This window comes from Seriola aureovittata, chromosome 6, assembly GCF_021018895.1.
Source record: "Seriola aureovittata isolate HTS-2021-v1 ecotype China chromosome 6, ASM2101889v1, whole genome shotgun sequence".
Classification (NCBI taxonomy): Eukaryota; Metazoa; Chordata; class Actinopteri; order Carangiformes; family Carangidae; genus Seriola; species Seriola aureovittata.
Window position 1 is genome coordinate 19,414,275 of NC_079369.1, and position 20,422 is coordinate 19,434,696.

Consider the following 20,422-nt stretch of genomic DNA (forward strand, 5'->3'; position numbering starts at 1 on the left):
CTCATATTCAATTAGGGCTCTTATGATGACTGACAGTGTGTTAATCAATAAACCTCAAAGCCAAACCCTATGCATCACCGGTACAGTAATATCAATATGCTCTAAATGGATAACTTTAAGCTCAGTGTGATGTTACAAAACACACCAGAACCACTCTCACTTCCAGAAAGGAAGAAGCCACCCACAGTCTCTCCCAGTCTGAAGACCTGCTCCAACACAGCACCCACTAAATCATTACATTCCCCAATTAAATCATCATCCAAGAGCAATATTCCTCTCATGTGAGAGTACTAATTAAGTGCTTAGGATACTTTGCTGTGATGGTAGTCCTCCTTGCTGGCACGGAAGCACCTGGCCCAGCGCCCTGCAGATTTGCTCTGACATAAAATCAGAAGTATACAGACAGTTTTTCGGAGGTTGTTTCGAGTTTCACCTCCTCTGCAGAGTCTGCCTGTCCTGGTATGTGCACTGAACAGCAGAGGGGGAAATGGTCTCCATATTGAAAATTTCCAGTGCTTGTTAATTTGTACATTCACGTGAAGCTCATGTATGTGCCTGTATTCCTGCCTTTTGATGTGCTGAGTCATTCACATAGCACAGACGGGTTGGGGCACTCCACAAAGCCCACAATGAGGACACTCATGACCAATGCACGCAACGCTGTGTGTGTGTATGTGTGTGTGGGCATATGTGTGTTTGTGAGGGAGTGGAAGGAAGACAGAGCGAGAAAAGGAAAAGAAAATGTGTACGGATGTTTTTATGTATAAGTGTCTGTGAGTCTGCAGGAGAGCAGTGTGTGAGCAGTGAGTGGAAGGGGGGGTTATTGGGAGGTTGAATGACACTCCTATGTTTCACAACCATACAATCTTATTATTCTTATATCTTACGTACATGTCCAGTGCAGTGAGCAACACTTTTTCATACTGAGCTTCCTGGAACAGATATCTGTAGGAGTGAGTGTGTGTGTGTGTGTATCAAGATGGGAGGTCTGCAGTAAGAAATACCCTAACTAATGTTATCATATTTCTTCCTGAGGCAAACGGTCAGTCTAGAGAAGGTAGATAATAAATTAAACATTCCACTCCTAACAAAAAAAAGGCAAAAACTATAATTTAGGTGTGTCCCATTTTCTTGACTTACGAGAAAAAGCCTGTGTGTTTTGGACTAGCTCATACTGTTCAAGACCCATACCAATTCCTGTTACCCATGGCAACATCATAGTATTCCCTGCCAGAATTTAACATGAGCACATGTGAGTTTTGGGACAAAAAGATTGGAAGGAGCCGAAACTTTCACCCAGTTGTCGTGCAGTTTGACAAGCAAATATGTCTTTTTGTGGTCTTTCCAAATTGTCTGATTCAAATAATGATTAGTGTGTGAATTTGTGACATGGAAAGTTGTGTCTTGCTTCTTGCAAAAAAAAAAAATTAAAAAATTTAGTTTTATGTGACGCAGGAAAACCCTGACATCACAGAGCTTACGTGGTGGTCTATGGGATCACCACAGACCACCCCATTACAGACCCAGTTAAATAAATACTTCCACCACAGCAATGAATGGTAGGTGGACAAGGTGACTAAGCGCACACAGTCACACACACATACACACACTCACACTGGAGAAGTTACATCTGGGTCCTATCTGACTAAATCCCTGCGCAATCACAGAGGTGAATTATTTGAATATTATGCCTGGGTATCACACACTTGACCCTGTGTGCATGTGTGCATTATTTAGTCTATAACAAAAGCCTTGCATCAAGCCATATCTAGTATGTGTTTCTTCCATCAAATAAAGAAGTAAAACAATAAGGGTTCTCTCTGTCCAATCCACAATACTGCAATTACAAAAACATATATAATTATATAAATGAATTGTATGAAAATTGCTTTGAAACTTGAAAAAGACTTTAATATAGGCTATCAGCACTGACAGGGATAGGCAGAGGCTCAACAAACTGATCCGGAAAGCGAGCTCTGTCCTGGGCTGCCCCCTAGACTCCATTGAGGAAGTAGGTGACAGGAGGATGTTAGCTAAGCTGACATCCATCATGAACAATAACTCTCACCCTCTGCATGACACTGTAGGGTCTCTGAGTAGCTTCTTCAGCAGCAGACTTTTACATCCTCGCTGTAAGAAGGAGAGGTTCCGCAGGTCCTTCATTCCAGCAGCTGTCAGACTCCACAACTCCTGCTGCTCCTGACCATGTGCAAACTTGCACTTTTTCATGTACATATCGTGTGTATTGTGTATATTGTATTTATTAGTGTATATTTGGTATATTTTTGTTGTATATTTCCATAGATGTTTATTCTATAGTTGTTTATTTTTCTGCTGTGGTAAATGAATTTCCCAGTTGTGGGATAAATAAAGTTAATCTAATCTAATCTGGATTTTTATTGTAATGGTTTTTATCATAGTCTTTAACATCCTTTTGTGGAAGCTCAAGGAAATTTAAGTGCTGATTTCTTTTTAAAAAATCAATTTTATAATGAGATTGTATCTTAAAATAATAAAACTATGTTTCAATGTATGCAAGTAAAATGAAAAGTTCAAGGGAATTGGATTATTCTGATGCATATTTATATTTTTTAGCAATCCATTTTGATAAATTATTTCAAATGTATTTCATATTGTTTAGTTGTTTGTTTGTTTTTTGTTGTATTTGTATGTATGTATGTTCTGTTCTATAATATGAACATATATTTTTTGATTTTAGAGTACAAAACAATCGTGGACAGATGTCCAAGAATTGGAGTACTTGGACTGTTACTTGGAGGATTAGACAATTGAAGTTAAAAGAAATTACATCATATTAATAATAAAGCTAAAAAGTTGTGAGATGCGCAAAAAGTCTCATTCTATCAAACCATTGATGTGCTGTTTGTTTTATTCACTATTTTTATTGAAAGTAAAAACAAACAAAATAAAATGGGTAGAATGTATTTATTTTTTGCTCTTTTAAGAATGACTACTATTTGTTTTAAATATTAATGAACATGAAAACTAGGCTGTTTTAAGCAACAAAAAAGGAGGGGGGTATAAAAAGAAATATAATATCTAGCAGCATGGAGATGGTTCTGAGTTCTGAAATGACATTTAGATTATAATGTGTAGGAGATTACTTTTCAGAAACTGAACCTTGAACACTGAAAAATATCTTCATGCATATAATTTTTGATGGGTAAAACATTACTAAGATAAATGGGGTTGACTCATGAGACTTAATAAAATAGATGGCTCATTTATTAGGTTTGATCCCCCTCTACCGGCCAAAAAGGGAACTACAGGTAGCACCCTGCGGGTTCCGGATGCTGGCCACTAGGCGGCGATAGCGTGTACACAGTAACCCAGACGACACAGAGGAAAGGGGAGGAAGTCAGGAAACTGCTTGCCTCTGCTGTGACAGCCGTATCAAAGAAAAGCACAGTTAAATTAAAGGCCTTTTTCGTGGTATAATAAGAGCTCAAAACCGCCACCGACATGTCGAAGAACACCGTGTCCGCCCGCTTCAGACGAGTGGACGTAGACGAGTACGACGAGAACAAATTTGTGGACGAGGAGGACGGAGGAGAAAACCAGCTGGGTCCCGACGAGGCAGAGGTGGACTCCCTCATCAGACAATATCCTTTACATGGTTACCCCGCTAGTACGATAACATACACGATCTGCTACAGGAAACAGCCACACTTTACTACCAATCTACGCCTTTTTTAAATGCTACGATTTATCTGCATATTTTCTCCATATACGTTTTGCCTGCGCGAATGGGCTCTTAGCAGCTAGGCCAGTCACTGTCCAGACTTGCCTGGCAGTCACATTCCAGGGATGTTTGCTCCAAGGAACAACAGGCTGTCGATGTACAGTTTATTAACTGCAAAGTAGTATACATTTGTTTAAGTACAAGTTTACCTTTTAATCTTACAAAACCTGTATTGTCTGAAGGGTCTGAAATTGTATTGTGCCGTTGCACGATTTGTGTTGTAGATTCACCCAGTTACATTTTAGGTACAAGTGTCTCCAGAGAGGCTTGTGTTGTGTTTGAAGTGTCTCTGGAAAGGAGAGTTCCCAGCTGATCCTTTGGTTTCAGTCTTAAATGCCTTATAAGGCATGCAAGTGTTTCACTTCCTCTTTGTATAAGACAGTAACCTCCCATCTAAGGAGAACTAAAGGATAGATGCACATTTTTAATTCTCTGAGTTACTATACTGAAAATATGGACATAAAAACAAAACTCACATGCCCTTATGTACTATCCTAAATGGCACAGTGCTTAATACTGTTAAAGAACTGTAATCAGACGCAATAGATATCAAATATTTGGATATTACTAAGATAAATTAAAAGATACATTCAGTAATATAACTTGCATTCAAGGAGCTATTGGTTGGTGTAATCATTCCTCCTGTTTATTTCAGCTGTGAATCGAAGAGATCCATTCTTGTCTGATTTCAATATCAGGCCTTGTACTGTACAAAAATGCATTTTAAAGTTCAGTTAAAACTACTAATAACCTTCAGCAGGATGAGAGATAAATGGAGAGGGTATCTTCCAAAGTTTAAGTGTTTTAAATACAAAATTCACTCTATGCGCCACTAACTCACCACTCTAACCTAGTAACACCATGAAGAGTGAATTTTGTATGAAAATGACTAACTGTGCCTGTTGCTCACTTGTTTTGTCTAACTCAACAGCACTGAATTCTCATACTTGCACCTGCTCAACTTTTAGCATGCATTTTTGCTGATACGCAGACTTTGGATTTTGTCGCCCATTAGTTACATTTGAGTTACACTAAGAAGGGATCTCTTCACAGCCAGTATGAACATAGTGAATGATGTAGAGATTATAGCAATCGAAACACTTTCAATGTAGATCGGGACATGTGATTACTGTTTCAAGACTCAACAAAAATGTGAACCTATAATTTAAAGTGGTCATTTGTACGCTTGTATAAAACCCAACCACCTAAGAAAAGAAAGGAATCCACGTTCACCCTGCAGACATAATCCACAGACACACATCTACAGTAAAAAATGAAACATTTTCAGTTTTGCTTTTAAAAAGACAATAGGACCAAAGTAAAAAAAAAAAAAGGCACCTTTACTAAATTCTTACCTGTACAGTTAGAAAACCACCAGCTAATGAGCAGAGAGGTCTGACTGAATTGTAGTCAGAATCTAATAGTCATTGACACAGATTTGTGATTGCCTGACACTGGACGTATTTATAACATTTGGGCTATTTGTGGCTATTGTTGTTTTTGGGAGGGCCCCTGCTTTACTACTTTGCATCCTTAACCCCCCCCCCCCCTTGCACAGGAAATCTTATGGAGGCTTTACATGCAGTTCTCAAGAACCCACCAATCAACACAAAGAACCAGAATGTCAAGGTGGGTTTGGATTTATTTGTCAATAAATTTTCACCACATTCTCATTTTTCTGATAAATCATTTTGTCAGCTTTTAGACTCTTGAGTGATGAAATTACTGTTGACATTTTGTGCTTTCTTGGAAACATACATGAGAGATGTCATCTTCTGTAGATGTAGACCCATGGTTCTTTTAAAAATTTGATGTGGAGCTTAAGGCTTAGGCCACAAACTACTCACTGTGACAACCAGAAGAAAATGCCATTTTTTTTAAAACTTCATTATTTATACATTTGTTATTTGCATAATTGAATAAAATCTGAGTTCTTTGGAACCTGGCTAGTAATGAAGTGAACTGTGTAGCAACTCTGGTTTTCATATGTGTTCCCTCTTTCTACCAGGATCGTGCTGAGGGTTTGGTGCTCAAGGTGCTCAGCGCCTTTAAGAGCAGTGACATTGAGAAAGGGGTGCAGTCTCTTGATAAGAACGGCGTGGACCTGCTGATGAAATACATATACAAAGGCTTCGAGAGGCCGTCAGAAAACAGCAGTGCGGTCCTACTGCAGTGGCATGAAAAGGTAAATGTTTGATATGATCATAAAGTGACGGACATTTTTTTTCCCTTGGTAACATCTGTAAACCTCAGTGTGGAACCTATTAGGATCGTTATTATGTACAGTAACATTAAGTTGTGACTTCAGATCATTTAACTGCACATTTTTCTTTCCAGCCTTGAAAAAAGTGTAACTATATTGTTCTAAAAATAATTATGAAATTGTGTCATTTTGGGTTAGGGTTAGACACTTCAGATTAAAGAATTTAATGATGATAGTGACAATAATGAAAATCTGTATTAATTAATTTGATTGTTTGATTGGTACGGATACCAATTGGATCAGTTCATCCCTTATTGATATTCAACTGCCTTGACTTGATAGACAAGCTGATATTTGGTCCAAGTCTTTGGTCTGAAGACATAGAGCTTTTTTTGTGACGAAGGCGTTAGAAATGTTAGGTACCAGACTTCAAACGTAAAGTTGTTGTTGATGTTGTTGTCTCTTAGATGTAGCTTTATAAATTATTTTGTTATAACACGTCAAGGAAAAGTAATAACAGGTTTTAAATGGCAACAGTTTATTTACTTTTAACCCCAAAAATGTCAGGGGTTTGTTGTTTAATGCCAATCAGAGACCGAACGTTTGAAAAAAAATGTGACCACAAAATGCCACAATTCTAAGCACAGGATGAACTAACAGAGATTACTTGAGACTCTGCCTCAGTACTAAAACATAGCCTGATCATATTTTTCCTCCTGTGTCTCCAGGCTCTAGCAGCCGGAGGAGTGGGCAGCATCGTCAGGGTACTAACAGCGAGGAAGACGGTCTAAAAGAGGAATGGAGGACTAGTTCACTCACTGACAGATACAGGGAGGAGCACTTTACTGTACTGTTCATGTAATAAAAAAACAGATGGTATAGGGGCTAAAGGAAAAACATTTTTTAACCCAATGTGACCCTGCTGTGTTCAAGGCTGTACTTAAAAAAATATATATCTGGGTCACATTTAGTTAAAAATAGGTTTTCTTGTTTCCTCCTACGCACAATCACAGCCTACTAAATCGTATTCCTCACAGGGTGCTACAGATAACTTCTCACCCCATGTGTCTGTGCTGCTTCCCTGATTTTTTTTTTTATCCTCCCTCTCCATGTCATTCCTGTATAATATGTGCTCATTATATACACCAGTGGTTCCCAACCTAAGAGTTGCAGTATAACTGAGGGTTACAAAATCACTAACAAGTTAGAGAGACAAAATACTACACATAATTGTTTATTTTTTTAGATTTTTCTCTAATCTATACTCTTTTGTGAATCACTGGATCATTTTACCTCCAGGCCTTTTAAAATAATTCAGATAAGACAAGGAAAAAAATGTTTTTCATTTGAACAGGTCAAAACCAGTTGACAAATGCACATGTAACAAGGAGTCACAAGTAGACCCCCTTTGTTCGAAGTGGTTACAAGCCAAAAAGGTTGAGAAACACTGCTTTACACTGTACCTACACACTCATACACTCATACGAACACTCGTATGCTCAAACACAGGCATGACTTCTAGTCATCTATTCTCCACTGACTTCCACACAAACACGCAGAAGTTTTCAGCTTTTCTTCACTCAGGAAACCTCTCTCTTCGTTTGTTTTCCACTATTCTCTTGTGGTTTCTCTGCAGCAGAGACTTCCTGATGGACTAAAAGCCAGATTCTCTGTCTGTAAATCCTCTCATTGCCTCTCACTGTAACACTTTAGCAGTGGGAGTCTCCTGAAAAGCACAGTCACAGATGGAGGGTGGTGGATTTGCTCACAGGGGTCGTCATTCCTCCCCCTGGGGAGGGGAGGAAGGGTAAGGGGGAGGGCTGGTGTCATCCATCTATCTATCCAGCCATCTTTCTACACCGCCTGCTGCCCCAGTTAAGGATTATTACCCACGATGCATCTCCACCACCACTGTAATTAATCCTACTTTACTGCTCCTCACATCCTGTTTATGTCTGACTTTCTGATGCACCCTCTGCTACTGTCCAGGGCATCATGTAGCTCTGCGGGTACTGTTCATATTTTCAGGAAATGACATCACCCTGAGAATGCTTTCTAGGTTTTTTTTTTTTTACTTTGGTATTCAACAGAAAAGATAATCTAGGATTATACAGTTTCCTTTTTGTTTCATTATTGTTTTATAGTAATGATTTTTTTTTTTTTTTGCCTCAAGGCCAAACCCCTAATCAATCAAAATGAAACACCAGAGAGATAATATAATAAATATTTTGGTCTCGTAAAAAAATACATATAGAGTTTGCATGATCCCATTTTTGAGATTCAAGTGTTTTCTCAAGCATTTCATACCTGTCTTTTGTACATGTTTTGTGTCACTTCTGGAAAAATTGTGATTTTTGTACTGAATGTGTTAACATTCATGCTGTAGGATTTTTAAAACAAATCCTTCATACACAGTATTATCTTGCAGTAGAAACTCATACTGTTACGACCAGATATACTTTTAATTCCCGTACATTTTATATAATGAAGAGGAAAACTGGAAAGTTTTATCTGCCTTATGAGGTGGATTATGTCTGTTGCCAAATGATTTATTTTGCTTTCTTGGAAATTAATGGATGATTTAGTTGCCCTTCTATATTAGAGAACAATTAAAAAAAACAAAGTTGTGGAGTTATAACCATGTACATTACATATGAACACAAAAGCAAAGTGTGTTACAACTCAAAAAGTTGATTTTTTTGAAAATAAGCAACTTCATTTAGACAGTGATAGAGGAATTCAACTCTAACATACTGTTTTGTTTCTGCTCCAATCAAACACTGAGTGAAGGTTACTCATGGATTTTGTCAATGGATGTTGTTTTTTACAAAACGCAAAAGCATCGTCAGCATTGTGTTTCACTCATGAGTGTATCACCAGTTGATATTCAGACATGGGTTGTCATGTTTGAATACTGTCACCAGTGATGATACATCCAGACATTAGATATACCTTTTCTAATGCAGTAACGGCTAGTTTTACAAAAGTAGAACTTCTTCTGCTTCATGTTTTTCTAGTCAGAAATGCTCCTCTAGCTGAGGGCGAGAAGACGAGGAAACATACCAAACTGATGTACAAACTGCCTTACTCGAATATTCCTTTTTTATGTTTGTGCTTTTTTGACAATAAAAATAAAAAGGTATGAATGCTGATCATAACTTTATTGTGATGTTTGATGCTGTTTTACATATTAAGACTTAGTACGGTGAATACAAGTCAAGGGCTGTATTTATCACTCCTAAAACTGCTAAAGGTGAAATTTTACATTAATGTGAAAGATAACAGTTACAATCCTTCACTTTTACTTCTTGCAAACTTAGATAGAAGCTATTTATTCAGAAGAGTAGATCCTAGATGGCTGCAGCACAGAGAAAGAGGTGAGCACCAGCCTTCTGACATCTTTTGGAGTGATTGTATTTGTTGTGATAATAATACCTTATCTGAGGCAAAATGCATTATTAAAAAATATTGTGGTTTTAGCCTATTGTGATTCTGATAGATTTGATACACATCTTTTTTACATTTATTAGGGGTGCAAACAAGAAGAATCAAGTCCATATTAATTTTGTTTGCAATCACTTTCCATTAGGGCTACACAATTAATCGAAATATAATCAAAATCGCAATATGGCCAAGTGCAGTATCCAAATTGCAGGAGCTACAATTTTTTGATAAAAGGTAAAATGAGTAAACTTTGTTTTGCATTGTTAGCACCATAAATGTTGTGGTGTTACAAAGACGCCCGGTCAACAAATCATATTCTCCAGACGTAAAGGATGATTGTTTGGTCCAATCATTTTTATATTGTTTTCAGTGAAAATTAAATTCACAAACGAACATTCCAACTGAAATCGCAATCAATACCTGCCAATATAATCGCAATGTTATTATTTTTTGCATATCGTGCATCCCTACTTTCCATGCATCTTCATTATCTGAAACTTTAATGTGAAGATAAATTGTCTTTGAAGGTTTTGTAACCAATAGTTACTGCCACTAGATGTCGCACTAGACCACCAGCATCTCGGATCAAAACAAACTCTTAATCGGAACACAACCTCCGGCCTTGCTTCGGCCACAACCCTCCCCTCCCTTATCGTTGTCAGTCTGCAAGGTGTTGAAAAGCCAGTGAAAGCAGCCAGTAAACGCACTAAAGAAGCACAACAACAAATAAAATTCACCCTAAGTATATGAGAGCCAACAAAAACCAATCCCGCCACAGCCATTAGCCACCGCTAGCATTGCAGTGATATGCTCAACGGCAGCAAGCTAGCTAGCCATAGCAACAGTTGTCAACAAATTTGAAAAATGGGTAACAGCAAATAAGCTAACGTTATAACGCCTCCTGTGGCCTGTCACCAATGAAAACAGACATGTAACATTAAGTAGCCATGAAGTTACTTACTTAGGAGAAGAAGAACCAGTTCTGAGTCAAGCCGGAGTCCTTTAGTAGCTCATGGGGTTCTCCATCTCGGAAAAGCCATATCAGTTTTGGCTCCATGGTCTGACTGAAAGGAATTCAGCCTAGGAACTATCCCTACTACTGGCAAATAACATGCACGCGTGGAGATGGAAGTGGCAGGTAAATTTTTTTTAAAAACTCATGTTTCACAGCAGACCCGCATTTGATCCGGAAGTATTTACAGCCAGTCCACCTGTGCCCTGGCCTTATTTCTTTGCTTGTCAGGGCCTTTTTAACCTGAAAAACGTGGTTTCCTAAGTGGAGGAAATTCTGGGAGGTCACTCTCTGAACGCTGTGCACTGCACTGTACCACCTCACCCTATGTGTTAATGAATGTGGGGAGGGCCACGGGGGGCCAATTTTCCTATTGTTTCATCCTTAATTGTTTTTAATCTGACAAATTAATTGGTATTTAAATAAATAAATGCTTGAAGACTACAAGTCTTGTTACTACAAGTTTTGCTGCAGAAAAAAATTAACAGAAAAAAATTAAAGAACTTTCGTATAACTAAATTGGATCTTTAGGTCATTTGTAAGTGTAACTAGAAGTTTGATAAAGTCATCTTAATAAGGATCAGGGCTGTTTTATGCTGTAGTGCTGCAGACATATATTCCACCTAATTTCAGTGTATATTCATTTATTAATTTTTTATTACAAAATGGATAGAATAAGTACAGTATGGCAATACATTATGAGAAAAAAAAAACATATGTACAAGTCATAAAAATAAAATACATCTTGGTATCAACTATTGGATGGAGCATTATGGCACACTCATGATGTAATCAGTGTAATGATTGAAAGGGTTTTTGTCTGATGCACTTGTATGTATAATGGGCCGCTACCTGAGGATGTAGAATACATGACAGTCAAGTTCTCTATCTCCACAATGAGCACCATATCTGACCAGTCACAACTCCACTTAGGTGACTGATTATACGAGGGCTATACAAAGTGGGAACTGCCCATTTTTCATGTTCAAGCACTTCCCAATAAGTTAATAATAGGTAGATGGAAATAAGTGACTAGCATTTCCTAGGCAGGGTTGAAGCCTTCACTCTGAGCCAGTCGTGGACATTTTGGCTTTGAGGAGCAAAATCTTGTTGATCTTATAAATAACTCTGAATGGGACAAAATATCAAATATATGAACAAACAGTCCTGACAGACTGAAGTGAGGTTTACAAGGATTAGAGCCAATTAATAGCCAGTTTCATCCAAGCCTCCTGTTAACCTCCAGTGGCTTGTTTTATATTCTACTTCCTTATGTCTTCAGGGCTGTATGCACTCACTGGCCTCTCACACACTCAGAATAAGTCTTTTTGCAGTCTGTTTACTGATGTGGCCACTTTTCCACAACCACACCCACTCACTCACACCACGCCGCTCTCTCAGTGGTGCTGCATGCGGAGGATGCGCTTCATCACCGCACCTTCTTCTTACATCATTTAAAGTGCTCTCAGTAGGGGTAGGCAGAGACGGCGATATAGACGATGAAGGTCGTCTGGTACTCAATGCCTCCGTCTTCGCTGTAGGAGAGGGCTCGGACCTTCATACGGTATGTGTGGGGCTCTCGTAGTGCCCGTGTGGTGAACAGCACACCCTTCAGGTTCTCGTCTCGCAGGGCAAAAGGTAACATGACGTCCTCATCCACCACCAGGAAAGTGGTTCTTGGGTGCATCACTCCGTCCTGTGTGTAGGCCACCAGCCTGATGAGGTCCTGATTGGCTGCGATGCCAAAGGGAAGAGACAGCAGCTTGTACTCCAGGGCATAAGGGCTCAGTGTACACTCCAGGTCATTTGGTGGGCAGTTCTTCAGGCAGAACCTACAACAAAGTGAATTTTAGTTGAATATGGTGGGGCAAGGTAGGAAACGAAGTAGTTCCACATATACAAGATTTACTTTGACCAAATTAAACAAACCAAAAATTATTTTTCCTATTATTTAATTATTCAAAATCTTCAAAAACATTTATGCTTTGGCATAGTCAGCATGTACAAATACTGCATGATGACAATTCAAATGACCCATGCTGTTTAAAGGGCCAGTTCAACAAAATCCATCTTAAAAAAAAAACACGAAAAACAACAACAAAAAAAAAAACCATTTTCCCCACATAGCCAAAGACGGACAAGCATTATTTTTTATTTTAAGATGAAGTTAGTTTTATTTTAAGATGAGGTCAGCTATATCACGTTAGTGCTGGTAGCAGCATTGAAAATGTGACATTTTCAAAATTCAGCAGGAATGCATATTTGTAGAAACAAAGTCTCAGTTACTGCAGGTGAACCACAGACATGGTTGTGTATTTGCCTTCACTGAAACTACTGTATTACAGAAAACACAGTCCCAACGATCACCATTCTCAATTCTGCTAGGGAGCTGGCCAGAATTAATCCTGTAGTTTAAAATGATCCAAAAATACAAACTGCTCCATAACTGAGTCCCTAAGACTGAACATTATTTTAATTTGTGGTCCCTCTTGAGCTCATTAATGGGTTAATCCTAATTGAGTGGTAGATGTATTTCTGTGGAGCTTTACCCTGTGGCTGGATCTCTCTGGTAGTTTGATGGACAGGGTGTGTCAATACATTGGTAATTTCCTCTCATGTTGAAGCACATTCGGTTCGCTCCACACTGGATGTTCTGCTCCAGACACTCGTCTATATCTGCAGATACAACAAACAGCTTATCACAAAGGCACTGCTGTGGTACAATATGAAACCGGTCACACAATGATGGTGACAGATCCAGGGAGTAGATGGTGGTTCTCACCTTGACAGGTTTTGCCATTGGTCATGAGGCGGTAACCAGCAGGACAGAGACACCTGTGGCTCCCTGGTGTGTTCATACACTCATGCTGACAGGCATCCCTCACCTCACACTCATTGATGTCTGTTGGCGTCACACGGACACACACACACACAGAATGATGCAGATATAAATTATGTATTAAAACATATTTCAAGCTTACAGTCCATATTTACAGTAAAATCCTTGAGCAGCAGTAACACAATGAGAAAGTTTCATCCTCTCCCTCATCTCAACCCTGCCTGTCCTCCATAGTTACCTAAACAGCGACCACCCCTGGACTCAAACCCTTGCTGACAAGGGAGGAAGCCTTGCTGAGAGGAATGTGTGCGAGTCTCTCTGCGGCTACGGCTCCTGTAGCGCCCCCTTGTGGCGGCTGTGTAGGAGTGGTAGCTCTGAGAGGCCAAGTTGTGGTACAGTTGTTGGTAGGAGTTGCGCTCAGGAGAGGACTGAGATGTGCGGTAGCCGTATGACAAACTTTCATAGCTGGGCAGACGCTCCAGACCAGCGCAGGATTTGCCATCACCCAGCAGTTGGCGCCCCGGTGGGCAGGTGCACTTGAAGGTGCCAGGCGTGTTGATGCATTGGTGGGCACAGGGCTGAGGAAGCCGCTCACACTCATTTATGTCTGCCCCCAGCACAAAGAAACACCAGCACCAGGAAAAGACAGAGGGGACAGAGTGATAGAAAAGAGGGGGGGGGGGGAGAAAAAGGTACAAAAACAATGCAGGAGAAAAAAAGGGGATCATAGGAAGGGATATGAAAAGAGCAAATGAGGTGGTGCAGGCCATGAAAATAGAGGAGAAAGATGAGGATGAGGGGGGGAGAAAGGGGATATGTTAATTACCCCACTGCACAACAATACATTTTCATGTCTCTAAGACAGAAATGTATTGAGACTATAACACTGAGACTATAATATTTGTTTAATTTGAATGAGAGACTGATATTATCTCCTCCCATATCAAATATAAGCGCTGGTGTGAAGGAAATAACTTCAGATCTAGTTCACAATTTATCTGAAGACATGATATCAGATTGTATGTGATATCAGGTACAAAACTCAGTTCATGGCAGATACTTATAAACAGTATTTGACAAAAACAGACATCAACGTCCAGGGTTAATGATGACACAGGGGGAACAGGGAATATACACCAATACAAAGCAACACCAGGAAATAGCCAGATTCAAACATAAAGGTAACGGTTTGAAAAATCTGAATTGGAAGAGAGTGAAAGGAAAAAGTGACAGACAACTGTTAGGTGATGGTGCTGGTCTTTTTATGTTCACTGCATCGAACGAGGAACCATTTATTTTCAGTTTCCCTTCATGTAGTGCTTTCTCACCCTTTTTCTTACTCTATTCTGACAGTGCAGACAAGGAGACTTAGACTCAACTTAGACCTTTTGGACAGCATAACACCATGCATTAGATCTCTGCAATAAAAAAGGTATTTGCATTTAATGTTAGGGGTTAGTAAGCAGTTTCCATTGCAACATTTTAAAAATGTAAGCAAGCAAGCGTCAGGATATAGTGCCTGAACTACACTGCAGATGACAGCAGAGTTATTTTAGACTTTCAACAGGAGTGAGTCACCCACACAAAGAGAAGCAAGAGGGCTGATGGAAAGTGCAAGGCAGCAATGTTTCAAACTGCTTGACATATGCTTTGATAAATATCCTCAACTAAAAAGAATTATACATTAGACTGTGTAAACATCACCTGCCTAATCAATACTAAAGAAGCCCTTTATATGTCATAAATTATTATTTTTGTGTTTAACTTCTGTTCCTAATGAAGTGGTGATGGTGTAAAGAAGACATGAAGGATGTACATACCGACACATGGCCGTCCAACTCCCTGAGATCTGTAGCCACGTGGACAAGTGCAGTGGTAGCTGCCTCTGGTATTCTCACAGATCTGGTTGTATCTGCACTGATGGGTGCCATCTCTGCACTCATCAATGTCTACAACACAGACCAAAGCTCGACTATAAATCCAGCTTTTGTAACTCAGCGTGCAAAACTGACATCTCTCAGTTTGTACTGTTTTAAATTTTTTCATCAGCTGATTCTCTCCTGCTTACTAAGGTAATTGTGGCTGGACACTCACCTACACACGTCCCGTTGGCACCTTTGGTCATACCATTGGGGCACAGGTCAATACAGGTGTAACCACCCCGTGTGTTTTTACACTGTTGATCTGAACGACAAACCCTCTGTCTGCACTCGTTTATATCTGAGGTGAAAAGAGAGAAAGAGAAGTGGTGTAATCAAAGGATCAAAAGTATAATTAGAATTATTTCTTCCCAGAAAAGTTTTGAGAAGAGGGCAGGTTCAGGTTTAAAACACTATAATACAAACGATTTGATTTTTGAGGTTGAACATCCAGTTGGAATGCATACTTGTTTTGGATAGAATATATGTGATGTTTGTGGTTCCAGATGTAACGTTAATGTTGAAAATTACAGGTGGAGAATTCCTTGGAGAGGAGTATGGGTCTCACCTATACAGCGTCGATTCCTGAGTTGAAATCCTGGCTCGCAGGCACAGCGATAACTACCAATGGTGTTAAGACAGTGTTGATTGCATGGATTGGACTCCTGACATTCGTTCACATCTGAGCAACAGAGAACACATTGCACATCAGCTTTAAGAAATTTGAAGAAATTGGAAACACAAATCAATTAAAAAATACTTAGTTGACAAATAAAGCTCGTTAATGTACCTGTGCAGCTGAGGCCGTCAGCTGTTCTCCTGAAACCACGCCCACAACGCATGACACATCGATAAGAACCAATAGTATTCTCACAGTCCTGTCCATCATGGCACATGTTGCCACCCAGAGAACACTCATCAATATCTGAGAGAGCGGAGAGCAGAAGATTAATTAGACAATGACCTATTGCTGTTTTAATAATAAGCCGTACATTTAATCTAGGTACAGTATGTATGCGTTTGTTGTGTACCCTGACAGGTCCTGCCATCAGCTGAGATTGTGAGGCCCCGGGGACAGGAGCAGTAGTAGGTGCCCATGGCATTGTGGCAGGCATGAGAACAGGGGTTCCCAACCTCACACTCATTCTCATCTGCAGCACATGATACATAAAAAAGAACATTGTAATAATAAGAACAGGTTTGATCATACAATGAGAAAATAAATAGATTTTTAACTGTACTGAATACATTATTGTTTAACTGATTCTTATTGAATAGGAATGGCATAAGACGTTTCAAAAGACACTACCTGCACAGTAGGGCCCGGCAGACACCAAAGTGAATCCCTGAGGACACTGGTTACTGCGTTCACCTGGAATCATGTGAACATTTTATCATTATATTTACATTACATTACATTTACAAAAGAATAACTGTCTGACTAGCAAAAAAACAAAAGGAAAAATACAGAATGTAATATTTTAGCCCATATCAGTCCATCTCTCACCAACAGTTAAAATATTATTCCCACAGTCAGTCCCCTCAGAGAGCAGTGTCCTCACCCTTGGTGATACTGGCTTGGATGCTGAACTCCAACACCTCCTCCAGGGGGTGGTAGTGAGAACCGATGGCTGTGGCCTGCAGCATCTCCACCAGGTAGGGCATCTTGCCCTTGGACGGGTCATAGGAGATGGTGTGATTCCAAGAGTAGGGCACACTCTGCCTATCGATACTGAACATGCGAGTGGACTGAGCGTACAGCTGCCCTGGGCCCGTCTGGATGTAGTCTTCTGTGTAGTCCTGCAATGAACACAGTACATGTGAGGCAGCCGTGAAGGAACTTTGTATAATTCCAGTATATTACAGTTTACAGTATATTGGTTAAAATATGCCAAAGTTTTTGTCTTGTTTTACTAACATACGTAAAAACATATTGCTTATTTCTGTACCTTGATGCTAATGTCAGCATGTGAGGGCAACTGTAAGATGTGTCCATTCACTACGATGTCCAATAACAACGCTCCATCTGAGTCCAGGCCTCTGGCAATGTGGGTCATCCTCAGGATCTCACCTGGTAACATCCAGAAACAGCACAGATGTGTGTCATACTTCAACCTACAAACACTAAACATCAACATCATCAGTCAGCCATTGGACAAATACTTCACGATTCCAAAGGCAGCTAACAGGCAACAGACTAGACGCACTCTGAGTGTAATAAGCACAGACACACCCAGTCAGTCCATTTTTACCTGTGGCGAACTCCACCTGTGTGTCTCGCCTGAAGACGCCTCCTGTTAGCGTGTAGCCATTGACAGCCTCTCCTACTTCCTGTGCTGTGGTCCAGTAAACAGGATTCAGGATGGAGATGAGCTTTCTCATTGCAGGACCTTGAATAGAAAAGGCAGGAGAAGGTGGCGTTTCACTCACTATAAGAGTTTATAGAACGATTAAGAGAACTTGAACTAGATGCACTAGTTCGGTGGAGGTAGGAATCACATCTAAATCATGTCTAAAAGCACGAAAGGAAACTGACCTAATACCCGTGGAATGTTAGAAATTGTGGCCTTGATGATTCTGCCACCAGACTTGCTGTCTGTGACGGTGCCATTGAGGATGGCGATGCCAAATTCTATATCATTAATGTTCCCTATGATGGTACCTCGTGCCTTCTGGGGCCCACCTGACAAAGAGAGATGATATCATTAAGTGTAAATGCTTCAAGTGTATACAAAACCAACCACACATACATTATTTTTTGAAGAACCGGCTTACCTGGGCAGGCCTGATTGTTACACCTGGAGAGCTGTGAGGAGTCTCCTGGACATGAACGGCCCCCGTTACTAGGAGACGGGCTGTTACAGAGTCGGACACGTGTTCTCTCCCCACCTCCACAGGAAGCAGAGCATTCCCCCCATGGCTGCCATGAACCCCAGTTACCATCAACTGCAATGGTACACCCGTGAAATAGACAAGTAAGTAAGTAAGTATACATACACAAATCACGCAGCAGTGCATTAAAAATGATGAAATACAGTTTGAACAACTGAGGTTTTCTTGACTAAAGACACATTCCACATGTTTCCATATGCTGGAACAAAGAAAAAAAGACAGTCATTGTCATCTATCTATCTCTAAATTTGTTTTTCCCTTTTTTGTCACAGATATCTTTCTCAACACTTAATGAACACAACGTGAAATGCAAAAACCAGTTAGTTGTACTTATTTGAAGTGCACTTAGATATAATTTCACTTTTTTCACTTCAAGAGCTTTGTAGGCATCTACACCCTGAGCTTTGTTGACCCCTGACCACAGCACAATTGTAAACAAGCTGACTCACCAGGGCAGTTTGCTGTGCTGCACCTCTGTATCTGTGTATCTGCACCTGCACATGCCCTCCCACCATTAGCAGGTCTGGGGTTGTCACATGTCCTGTAGCGTCTCATCTGACCTCCGTTACATGTCTTGCTACAGCTGCCCCAGCTACTCCATGGACCCCAGTTACCGCTGACTGACAGAAAGTAGGGCAGAACAGAAAAGAGAAAAGCTAAAAGTCATATGCATATGACCTGAAACCATGAAACTAGGCAGACATTTTTACAAATAGATATACAGATATAGTAAAAAAAAACATGTTTTTCTGTCGAGTAAAATGTGCTGCATTTGTCAATCTAAGGGCAAGTAAAAGTTAAGATGACTCACTAGGGCATGGCTCACTGTTACAGAAGTCAATATGTACATCGTTGCCCTCACACTGCCTGCCACCATGCTGAGGGGCAGGGCTGGCACAGAGACGTGTCCTCTGTCTGGTCCCGCCTCCACAGGAAACACTGCAGGCTCCCCAGCTCACCCAGGATGACCACTTCCCATCCACTGGAGGACAAAAGAAAAGAAGAAACAGGATGATCAGTCACCTAGACCTTAATATTAAAGACCTGATTTTAGCACTGAAACTTACATCAACTGGGGAATAGACATATAGATATAGACTAAAATCTTTTTCAGTGAGATGTTAGAATGAAGTACAATCCCTAACCCCCTCACCAGGACAAGGCCTCTCCTTGCACACTTGTGTTTGGGTGTCTGTGCCCTCACACTGCGGTCCATCAAAGGCTGGAGGAGGGTTGTTGCACAGCCTGATTCTGGACTGCATACCCTTACCACAGGTTTCACTGCATGGGCTCCAAGGTAGCCAAGACCCCCAGTTACCTGCCACTGCAGGAGTATAGAAAAAAGAGTCAATTCATACAGGCCAACAGTCACAAATGTAGGTCCTGCATCATGGAAGCTTATTTATTGAGAATCAAGGCAAATTAAATCTGGAATAAAGCTTGTTTCTGGTAGTTGTGTAAAATATTATAGGTAGGTAGTACCCTATTTTTTCAATTCTAGTTAAGTCAAGTCTTTAGTATTTGGTAGTTGAGAAAAGTGTGATTTTATACAAAATTTTTAGATTAACTTTGAATGGGACATGCGTGTGAGATGAGACACACATTCCTGTCAGTCATAGCTCCACGTACCACATATTTCTTTCTAGAAAATGTATGTGTTTGCTCACCTGGACAGGGTCTGACACTGCACATGATGACTTCCACTGCCTTCCCCTCACATGTCCTGCCTCCATGCTGAGCTGGAGGGTTACTGCAGGTCCGGATCCTGGTTCTGTTGCCCTGACCACAGGTACGGGAACACTCCTCCCACAGAGACCACTCTGACCAGTTACCATCCACTGAAGAAGGACACAGTTACAGGTTTCAGTACAGCACACACCATTAGCACACAGTCTGAAAGAACAGGTTGAATTATTCTCCCTCTAATTCTTAAAATCATTCTCACCTGGACAAGGTTTTCCCTGACAGCTGCGTGTTTCTGTGTTTAGTCCTGCACAGTGACGCCCTCCATTGGCAGGTAGAGGATTATTACACCGCCTCACTCTCTTCTGAGCCCCGACACCACAGGACACACTGCAAGGACCCCACTCTGCCCACTCTGAGTAGCCCCCATGTACTGAAAAACAAATAAATCCACATTAGCACGAGGTATCATTTGCCATTTGGTCAGTCTGGGCGATTTGTTTCCTTGTACTTTCTTCTTGAAAAGACCCATAATGTACAGCTCACCTCGTATAGTTAGAGTGACCCTGACCAGTACAGATCCAAGTAGGTTTCTCGCCACACATTCATATTCGGCCGTGTCCTCCTTCTGGGCACTGCTGATCCTGAGGGTACCGTTGGACAGGTG

The 20,422-nt window shown here is 40.5% G+C and overlaps 2 protein-coding genes across 2 annotated transcripts in view; one reads left to right on the forward strand and one right to left on the reverse strand.

Annotated features, from left to right (window-relative positions):
* Positions 1-3,347: 3,347 nt before the first annotated feature.
* Positions 3,348-9,118, forward strand: arpc5b (actin related protein 2/3 complex, subunit 5B). Its single transcript, XM_056378040.1, has 4 exons — positions 3,348-3,623; positions 5,320-5,392; positions 5,772-5,948; positions 6,695-9,118. Exons 1-4 carry the CDS (start codon positions 3,484-3,486, stop codon positions 6,755-6,757), a joined length of 453 nt encoding a protein of 150 aa, XP_056234015.1. The 5' UTR covers positions 3,348-3,483; the 3' UTR covers positions 6,758-9,118.
* Positions 9,119-11,057: 1,939 nt separating this feature from the next.
* Positions 11,058-20,422, reverse strand: part of hmcn1 (hemicentin 1) — an 80,724-nt gene continuing 71,359 nt past the window's right edge. The window contains 21 exon segments of the mRNA XM_056378753.1: positions 11,058-12,254; positions 12,972-13,098; positions 13,205-13,324; positions 13,500-13,868; positions 15,082-15,210; positions 15,356-15,481; positions 15,749-15,862; positions 15,971-16,105; positions 16,212-16,331; positions 16,490-16,552; positions 16,743-16,980; positions 17,130-17,251; positions 17,433-17,570; positions 17,717-17,863; positions 17,956-18,126; positions 18,522-18,692; positions 18,884-19,054; positions 19,226-19,396; positions 19,740-19,910; positions 20,018-20,188; positions 20,302-20,421. Of these exon segments, the coding sequence (XP_056234728.1) occupies positions 11,888-12,254; positions 12,972-13,098; positions 13,205-13,324; positions 13,500-13,868; positions 15,082-15,210; positions 15,356-15,481; positions 15,749-15,862; positions 15,971-16,105; positions 16,212-16,331; positions 16,490-16,552; positions 16,743-16,980; positions 17,130-17,251; positions 17,433-17,570; positions 17,717-17,863; positions 17,956-18,126; positions 18,522-18,692; positions 18,884-19,054; positions 19,226-19,396; positions 19,740-19,910; positions 20,018-20,188; positions 20,302-20,421 (3,461 nt within the window). The 3' untranslated portion in view covers positions 11,058-11,887.